Source organism: Sminthopsis crassicaudata, chromosome 1 (genome assembly GCF_048593235.1).
Source record: "Sminthopsis crassicaudata isolate SCR6 chromosome 1, ASM4859323v1, whole genome shotgun sequence".
Lineage (NCBI taxonomy): Eukaryota > Metazoa > Chordata > Mammalia > Dasyuromorphia > Dasyuridae > Sminthopsis > Sminthopsis crassicaudata.
The window spans coordinates 18,739,119-18,749,652 of NC_133617.1; the positions used below are offsets into that span (position 1 = coordinate 18,739,119).

The following is a 10,534-nucleotide window of genomic DNA, read 5'->3' on the forward strand; positions in this document are numbered from 1 at the left end:
ATGGAGCATTGAGAGTGATATGAATTGAATATGGAAAGGCAGGCTGAAGTCAGATTGTGAAGGGTTTTAAATACAGTGAAGAAGGATAATATCCATTGGGATCCTAACTCCCTTTTTAGGGTTAGTCTAATGGCATAATCCCACCTCATGATGTTATAGTTAAATACCAAATGAAGGAGTCTGCACTTTATAATAGAAGCAATAGGGAGCCACTGAAGCATCTTGAGTAAGGGAATGACCTAGTCAGACCAGAACTTTAAGAATATCAATTAGGAAGCCGAATGGAAAATAATTGGGAGAGGACAGAAACTGCAAACAGTCTTCTAGAAATACTTGTATAGATATGATGAGTCCCACCCTCCGGAAGAATAGTAAACACTAGATGCTGTGTTTTTCCAACCTGATTAAGGTAAAAATATGCCTGGGGGCTCCGCACAAGTCCCAAGTAGGATAATAGGTCATCTTCACCTCCTTCCAGCAGCTGGTAGAAGATATGAAAATTCCGTTCTCCATGGTTTTGAAAAACGACTCGAGATTTTTCTATCAAGTAACTGATGATATGACCACCTACTGGAATTCCCTAGGAAAATTCAAAGCCAAAGCTTAGACCACTTAGGGTAGAACCTAATATCCTCTTTCACACATAAAGTTTTCCCCATTCCTGATGGACCCATATGAACTGATGAAAAGGGAAGCAAGTAGAAATGGGAAGATGTATATATTGTAAAGGGAGACAATTCCTTTTTTTATTTTCATTTCCCCAGTTACATGTAAAACAACATTTTTGGTAATATATACATTCATTTTTGACATATTTTCATATGAATCATATTGGGAAAGAAAAATCAGAACAAAAGGAAAAAAAACACAAAAAAACAGAAGGGGAAAAAAAGTGAATATAGTATACGTTGATTTACATTTGGCCTCTACAGTTCTCTCTCTGAATGTGGATGATGTTTCTATCTAAAGTTTATTGGGATTAACTTGGATCATTGCACTGCTGAGAAGAACCAAGTCATTCATATTTGATCATTGCACATTTTTGCTGTTGCTGTGTACAATGTATTTCTGGTTCTGCTTGTTTCACTCAGCATCAGTTCATGTAAATCTTTCCAGGCCTTTGTCAAATCAGCTTGTTCATCATCTTTCATAGAACAATAATATTCCATCATTTTCATATAATTTATATGCCTTATTCATAACTTATTCATCCATTCCCCAACTGATGGGTATCTACTCATTTTCCAGTTCTTTGCCACCACAAAAAGAGCTTCTACAAAAATTTTGTGATATTTGATTCCTTTTCCCTCTTTTATCATTTCTTTGGGATACAGAGCAGTAGAGATACTGCTGGATCAAAGGGTGTGCATAGTTTCAAATTGTTCTCCAGAATATTTGGATCACTTCACAACAATATATTAGTGTCCCAGTTTTCTCACATCCACTACAACATTTATCATTATCTTTTCCTGTCATCTCAGTGAACCTGATAGGTGTGAGATGGTACCACAGAGCTATTCTAGAGATTCGGAGTTTGCATTCTCTAGTTAATAATGATTTCGAGCATTTTTTTAATTTAAGGAGACAATCCTGAAAGAGGACTCTTACCAATGCAATGACCACACCAAATTTGGATAATGATGCCCTTTACTTTTTGGCAAAGACACGATGGGCTAGAGATAAAGAAAGAGACATGCTTTTTTCAACATGGTCAAAGAATGATCTGTTTACTTGACCATACTTATCTGTTATAGTAAGGATGTTTATTTTGTTTATTTGTATGAGGAGAGAGAAGTTGGGAAGATGAGAATAACAGAAGTCTCTCCAAAAGAGACATACAAATAAATATACAAATATACAAATAAGAACAGAACTTCAAAGGAGATACAAGGACAAATTATTATATAATTTAAAAAGTATAAAAGACATATTTGAGATTCAAAACTTCATATGTAATTTCCCTTCTCTTTTTTGTATATGGAAATGATCATGTTTGCTTATTTCCATCAAGTTCATAATAAAAAAAGAAAAATAAATAATATAAATATAAAATATGCAAATATATTTTATGTAATTATGTAGTTTTGTGTTAATTTATGTTAATAATAATATAAATAAATGCAAGTAAGTAATAAAATAATTTTTAAAAAGGAAAAACAATGACTACACATCATAAAGCAAAACATCTTAGTGTTATAACAAAGATTCTTTAGCAATGACTAAATTTAGGGTTGGAGAAGGAAATGGCAAACCGCTTTAGTACTTTGGTCAAGAAAATTCCAAATGGGGTCACAAAGAGTAAGATGAAACTGAACAATAACAACAAAATTTGGGCAATGGAATGATTGATCAGGAATTCCTTGATCAATTGATATTCCTCCTTCCCAATCTATTTGATAAAATTACAAAATAACAAGGAGAGATAGCTGACAATGATGTATTAATTAATGTATTAAAAGATGATCAAATTAATTCAAGTTGGTGGAATTAGTGGGTAGCTAATCAAAGCTGATCAAAGATGGAGTCATGTTCCATGGTGATCCTTTAAAAAACAAGATTCGCTCTTTATGAAGTTATTCAAAGCAAGACCTGAGGAGCTTGTGAGACAAGACATCTGGCTCTGGCTAATAGCTGAACAGGCTCAGAGTTCCCAGAAGAGATACTCTACCCAATGGGGGGCAACATGAGGATATTATGAGAGACGCAAGGACATTGGAGCCTTGTTGTGTTGGACGAATGAGTTGCTTGGATACATGTTCTCTATATATGTGCTATTGAGTCATTCAGTCATGTCTGACTCTTTGTGATCCCATGGACCAATTGTATATGGAGTTTTCTTAATGTTTAAGATGCCAACTCAGTAAATGTTTTTCCTTTGACCTAATTTCGACCTCTTCTTGACTGTTAAATGTGAATGTACCAATGGGGGCTCAAAAGGTATAATTTTTGGAGTATGAACGTTGGGTAGTCCTCTGCTAAGAGGCTGAATCTACAAATGTCCCATAAATGATGCTACTTTTTTTTTTTTTTTTTTTTAATGAAACACTAATTCTCCTTACACTCTGTGGGATGTTAGATGTCTTTTTTTATTTTTTTTATTTTATTTTTTTTTTTTTTGAGGCTGGGATTAAGTGACTTGCCCAGGGTCACACAGATAGGAAGTGTTAAGTGTCTGAGGTCAGATTTGAACTCCTGTCCTCCTGAATTCAAGGCTAGTGCTCTATCCACTGCGCCACCTAGCTGCCCGATGTTAGATGTCTTTAGACAAAGTTTAAGAATTTAAAATTTTTTTCAAAATGCACTATATTGCCTAAGTAATATGTCAGATGTGAAAGAAGAAAAATACCACGACACTCTCCCTTCCATAATTATGTAGCTCATCAAGGCTTGCAAAGTGCTTTCCCAACATCATCTATTTATTTATTTGTTTGTTTGCTTATTCATTCATTCCTTTATTTATTTATTTATTCATTCATTCATTTATTTATTTGCTGAGGCAATTGGGGTTAAGTGACTTGTCCGGGGTCACACAGCTAGGGAATGCTAAGTATCTGAGATCTGATTTGAACTTAGGTCCTTCTGACTTGAGTGCTGGTGCTCTATGCCCTGCGCCACCTAGCTGCACTCCCATACATTATTTTGTTTGAACCTCAGGGCATCCCCGAGAGAATGGCAGTGACAGTATTATTGCTACTACTTTACAGCTGGAAGGCAATGCTCCGTGGAGATATATAATGATTTACTCATGATCATACAACTTTTAAGCATTAAAAGTGAGATCCTAAAGCCAAGCCCAACAATAATTTCTGTACACTGGACAGTAAAAAAAGACTCTCAAGGGTTCTCTAGATCCTTTCAGGAATTCTGCAAGATCAAAATTATTTTATAATACTATTGAGATTATTTGCCTATTAAGATATTCCTTCCTTTTCAACAATGTACTAGTGTAAGAGTAGATTTCCTTCAGATATTTCAACAAAACAACATACTGTAACTGATAGATTGTAGAAAATAATGGGACAATTCAGCTGTCTTAAGCCCAACATTAAAGAGGTTTCTAAAAATATGTAAAACATCATTCTCACTAAATTATCTAGTTTTAAGAAAACAGTTAATTTTTGTTAAAATATTACATATGATAACGTAAAAAATGTTTGATTATGAACTATTTTAAATAAATTATTTTTAATTTTTTAAATGTATTTTAAATTAAAAATTTTTAATTTTAATCACTTATTTTCATTTTATTTAAATTTTAAATAATTTAAAAATAAATTGATAAATATATTAAAATGTCAGTTTTAATTTTTAATATGGTAAATATTAATAGTTAGAACACACATAAATGAAAGCTTTTTGTTGTCCTCAATGATTCTTGAGACCCCAAAGCTTGGCTCTAGTTGGTATTTTAACATTGAATGCTTGTTCCACCAATCTGAATTTACCTTAAAATCAAATTGGATATCCATGTACTTTCCAAATCTGCTGGAATTATCATTTCGGAGAGTTTTTGCATTTCCAAAAGCCTAAGGATAAAAGATCAAGGAACTGAAATCAGTGATTATTTTATTGTTTTTGCCATCCCTAACTTTTAAGATATCTGGTCTAAAATCCTGGAGCCATATGTCTTCTCTCTCACTAGAAGCTGAAAGCTAGAAAACCAAGTTCTCTCTTCTCCCCATGTTCAAAACTAAAGAATCAATCTCCACCAAAGATGAGACTCTGATGCAAATGGACTTGGAGCCACCCCAAGGACTCTCACTCTTATAGGGATTATGTGAGGAGAAGACCAGAATGAGTATGAGGGCTCCCAAAGCACATGAAACCCTTGATACTAAAATAGTATATTTGGGGTCAGACTGAAGCAACAGAAAGTCTTTTCCCCCACAATCTAATGACATGACAAGCTAAAGATTCTAAACAGTTGGTTAAGTCATAGCACTATATTGTTCCCCGTACTTAGTGCAGTGCCTGGAATATAGTAGGTGCTTAATAAATGCTCTTTGACTTGACATGTCATGGGATGGGTGATTTCTACTCTTTTGGAAAAGTCTTCTATCATAGAAAACTTACTAAGAAAATTATTTCCACTTAGGAATAAGGTATTTGGAATAAGGAATATGCTATTTTCCATTGTACAAATTGAGAATATGCTATTTTCCATTGTACAAACTGAGAATATGCTATTTCCCATTGTACAAATTGGGAATATGCTATTTTCCATTGTACAAACGGGGAATATTTTTCATCGTACAGAATGGGTCTTAAAAAATCAGCAAACTATTGGTCTGTATCTAATTGTTCCTTAGTAGTTTTTTCAGTTGTGTCCTACTATGACTTCATTTGGAGTTTTCTTTGCAAGTGTACTATAATGGTTTGCCATTTCCTTCCCCAGTTCATTTTACAGATGAGGAAACTGAGGCAGACAGGATCATAAAGCTAGCAAGTGTCAGAGGCCATATTTGAACTCAGGGTTTCCTGACTCCAAGGTCTCCACTCTATCCACTATACCACTTAACTGCCTTTCTGTATCTAGACATAACTTTTATTTCTTGTGTCCTGTGATCTCTGAACCAGAATCAGCCTCTGGAACTGGAAAATCTGATATCACCCAAAAGATTCCTCCATCATTCTACAATGAGCAGAATTTGAAATATTGCCTACCTCTAGAACTGGATTCGAAAGCAATAATCTATCACGGGCTATCTGTAGTGATTCCGTCATTGGGCAGGTCACCGCCAAGTACTGGAGAATTTTCTTGGATGCCTCTGTTTTACCGGCACCACTCTCTCCAGAGATCAGGATAAAGTGGTTATTGAGTTCTGAGCACATCATGCGGTAAGCGTTATCCGCTATAGCATAACTGTGAGGAGTAATTAGTTATTGATGATATGATTAATAATTACTATGATTATTCTCAATTAAACCAAGTTGGGATGAGTCCATCTTGAATGGTAGCAATAACGTTATTTTAAAATTCATGAAGTCATAAAAACTTATTTTATACAAAACAAATCAAGACAAATCAGAACTTTCACTCTATATTCAGCAAATGGATAAAGATGACAAAAGCATGGGAAAACAGGCCCATGATAATACGTTATAGCTGATGTGACCTTTCCTACCTAGGAAGCCATTACAGTTGATTTGGGATAAGCACTGACTATCATGATCACGATCATGATTTATCCCTCCAATATAAACATTCTGGCTTATGTACCTAGATAACCCAAGAATTATCAAAATGCTGGTATTAGCATATTATCCTTAGATACTCATTGTTAAGTTGGAAACGGTCTTGGAAGTTATTTAAACCAACTTCTACCTCAAGCATTATTCAATAAAGAGTCTACTACAAAACTCCTGAAATCTCTGCTTGCAGACATCCATTGGAAAACTCACTATCTCCTTAGACCATTTCATTTGGGGACCGTGCAAATTATTAGGAAGGCTCCTGAGTCAAGAAGCAAACAACAAACTTGAAAAAAAAATTAGTTGTTTTATATATATATATATATATATATATATATATATATATATATATATATATATAAAGGTTTTGTTAAAAAAAAAAAAAAAGAAAGGTTTTCAATTATTCCAAAAGCATCTTCTTCCACAGGATGAGGACAACTCACAGAAAGATGAGAAAAATCCAATAAAACAGATAAAAACTCTATAAGAAGACCATAACGTTACTTACACATGTGGTGGTAGTTCAAAGAAATTCACCCCTTGATAAAGCTCCATCTGTTTCATTGTGTAGATGCCCAGTTCCTGGTAAGGATTCACCGACACGAGGAGGGTCCCAATGTAGGTCTGGAGGAACAAACTAATTAAGTGAGCTCAATGACACAGGAAATTACTCCTTCCAAATATCAGCTCCCAGGCTGCCATTTTAGCTGCCTAATACCAGCAGAAATCAGCCATCTAAAGTAAACAGACACTCAGGAGCCAACCATAAATATCATCCATCACGCCATATTGGAAAGCTCTTTCTTTTAATGTCTAGGAGCTGTGAAATGATCCTAAAGATTGGCTAGTTTTTTTTTAAGTCAGTACATTGCTTGATATTATAGGTACCCCCTTGCCTTGTCCTTTCCCCTTATCTTTATAGACTCATATAATCGAGTTGGAAAGAACCTTGGAATTATCTAAATCAGCCTCTACTTGGAGCATCATCCAACAAGAAGTCTTCTGCAATACTCTCCAAAGTAGAGAAATGAAGCTATTTTGAGCAGAGCACTCAAAATGACATTGCAGATGGCTCTAAGGCTCTTGCACCGGGGAATTTTGGATTGTGAACTTATACATAGATTCTTCTTTTCATAAGACAAAGAGAGTGGGACGGAAGGGACTACTTACGCAATCTAATTCTATCCAAGACACATCCTGCATTTAGGAATCTTGTGCCTTTCCTCCTTTGGTGGTCAATATTTCTAGGCAGTTATGTAGCACAATGGATGGAGAAACTGGACTTCTCAGAGTCAGGAAAACCCAAGTTCAAATTCCACCTCCTAGCTAGCTTACTTGTGTGATTCTAGGCAAGACACTTTATCTCTGACTCCCTCAGTTTCCTCAATTGTAAAATGAGAGAATAACAGCACCTATCTTCCAGAGTGATGGTAAATATCAAATGAGACTATATTTGTAAATTACAGACCTTACAGCTGACTCTTTGGGATCCCATTTAGTTTTCTTGGCAAAGATACTGGAGTGATTTGCCGTTTCCTTCTCCAGCTCATATTACAAATGAGGAAACTGAGGCAAACTGAGTAAAGTACCCAGGATCACACAGCTAGGAAGTGTCTGAAGCCAGATTTCAAGGAAATAATTTATCTGGCTCTTGAAATTCACCATTGCTTTATTGAAGAACTCAAGAATTAAAAACTCTGTCAAGTTCAACAATTAGCGATTATTATTTGCATGTAAGTCAAGAGTTCCCCACAATGGGATACTCTCCCACTGTAATGTGTGACAACCTTTTTAAAATGCACAAAGATTCTCTATTCCCAGAGTTTGATGGGGGAGTCAGATGGTAACTTCAAGCACCTCTTCAAATTCCATTTTGCTTTCTCACTGACCTATTAACACCATATTAGCCATAAGGGCTGGTTTCTCCATGAGACCTATGGAATAAAGAAAAGAAAATAGGATAGCAGAGAAACAGGGCAATTTACATATATGAGGTTCTCTCTGTAACGCTTGCGGAGATTATCCATGAAAGCGGATTCGCTGGTGTAAGAATCCAACAGCACAAAGTCTTGAACCCCAACTTTGTCACGTGCAGTTAGCGCTCCTTCCATGTGCAGCTTAATGTGCTTCCGTCTCACCTCTTCTTTCTAAGAGAAGAAAAATATTCAGAAGATATATATTTAGCACTCCTAGCTGAATGGCACGATACAATATTGTGAGAGAGAAATTATTCATTTGGACCTCTACTCTATTCCAATGTCTTAAGCAATTTAAAAAAATTTTAAATTAATTTTATAATTATAATTTTTTGACACTACATATGCATGAGTAATTTTTTTTACATTATCCCTTGTATTCATTTTTCCAAATTTTCCCCTCCCTCCCTCCCTCTACTCCCTCCCCTAGATGACAGGCAATCCCATACATATTAAATGTGTTACAGTTTAACCTAGATACAATATATGTGTGTAAATCCAATTTTCTTGTTGCACGGTAAGTCTTAAGCAATTTGATAGAATCATATCAAAGTTCTGTATCTAAGGTCCCAGAGCTGTGAGCTACAGATTTTACTTCTTAAATTATAGGAAGCTAACTAGAAGCCCTCGTTCCTTGTTTTTTATTGTTGTGGTGATCAAGTCCAGCTCGGTGAAGATGACTCAGCTACATGGAAAGTCCCCCCAGATATATTTTTTTTTTACCTCTGCAAGAATCACTTGTCCAATAGAAGTAGATGACCATCCTATGACTACTCAGGTCACTGAGTGTGATAGCTTGTACCATTTCCTTCTGCCCAAATTAAGGAGAAGTCTGTCTTTCTTGTGTGGAGATATTCCTTACTTCACCCAATTTGTGATCCTGCTGACATATTATTTGGCTTATTTGAGCTTACACGTCATAAATGCAAATTGATAGAATTATTCTGTATTTGGTATAGCTGTTCTTGACTGTCTGGACATCTAGCCCTAGAAAAATAAAGTTCTAGAAGGAAAAGACATCTCATATTGTGAATAAAATCATCAGAGGCAAACATGGACCCTTCAATAAGGTGCCATTGGCTCAGAGCTCTGCCTCAGTTAAGTAGGATAATTTTAATCCCAATAGATAGTTCCAGCCCTCTGGAAGCTTAGCATATGGTTGAAGAATAAGATGCGTAGAAAGTTAAACAAGAAAATAAATTCCAAATTACAATTTGGAATGCAAGGTTTTGCAAAAGTGAATGTTAAAATATATTTTGAAAATATTTTGCATATTTTTTAAAATAAAAAGCAATTACTTATTTTTCCCCCCCCTGAGGCTGGGGTTAAGTGACTTGCCCAGGGTCATACAGCTAGGAAGTGTTAAGTGTCTGAGATCAGATTTGAACTCGGGTCCTCCTGAATTCAAGGCTGGTACTCTATCCACTGCGCCACCTAGCTGCCCCTAAAAGCAATTATTTTTTTAAAAAAATAAAAGAAAAAATGATATTACAAATCATGGATCTTTAACCAGAGATCCCTGAACTTATAAAATAAATTTTTGATAATTGTGTCAATCTAATTGGTTTCCTATGTAATCCTATATTTTTGGTTCTATGCATTTAATAACACGATTCAGAGAGGTTTTCCCAGTCTACAAAATCTGTGACAGCAAAAAAAAGGTGAAGCTCCACACTGGAGGCAGTTTCCCAGAAATAGTCGTTGGAATTTGGAGTCAGTTCACCATTGTGATGAAAAATACCTCCCATTATGTTAATAGAAAGTAGTCCAATGAAAATATGGCCAGTGAAAAATAAATCTGCAAACCTGGGAATTGCCACATTAAGAGGTATTTGTTTAGTCATTTTTCAATTGCATTTGAACCCAAATGGGGTTTTCTTGGCAAAAATACTGGAGTGGTTTGCTGTTTTCTTCTCCATTTTACAGGCTTCTTCTTATTTTACAGATGAGGAAACTGAGGCAAACACAGTGAAATGAATTGCCTAGGATCACACAGCTAGTGGCTAAAGCTGGATTTGAACTCTGGTCTTCCTGATTCCAGATCCAGTGCTCTATCCACTGGGATACCTAGCTGCCCTCTGGGTTGGTAGGACTTCATAAAATTATTCCATTCTTGTACTGCTAGTGGACTTATCAAAGATTCAAGGTCAATGACTCACACTTGGGCAAGTCTGAGTAAGCACCATCCCATAAAGAGGCACTGAGGATAACTTTAACGTGAAAGACAGCTTTTTATAGAAATAGACAGAAGGTTAGTGCTCCCTGGTTAGTTCTTAAACTGTAGGTTGTCACCCCTTCTGGGTCTGCAAAGCTGAATGTCGGGGCTGAGAAAAAAATTGGCAACAGGAAAAATTTCTGAATATTCT

At 35.6% G+C, this 10,534-nt stretch overlaps 1 protein-coding gene across 1 annotated transcript in view; it reads right to left on the reverse strand.

Moving 5' to 3' along the window:
- Nucleotides 1-10,534, reverse strand: part of MYO1H (myosin IH) — a 69,791-nt gene that overhangs the window by 53,713 nt on the left and 5,544 nt on the right. Inside the window, exons 3-6 of the mRNA XM_074295464.1 lie at nt 8,178-8,339; nt 6,701-6,816; nt 5,665-5,863; nt 4,446-4,526 (exon numbers count right to left, since the gene is read on the reverse strand). Coding sequence (XP_074151565.1) covers nt 4,446-4,526; nt 5,665-5,863; nt 6,701-6,816; nt 8,178-8,339 — 558 coding nt within the window. The remainder of the gene's footprint in view (nt 1-4,445; nt 4,527-5,664; nt 5,864-6,700; nt 6,817-8,177; nt 8,340-10,534) is intronic.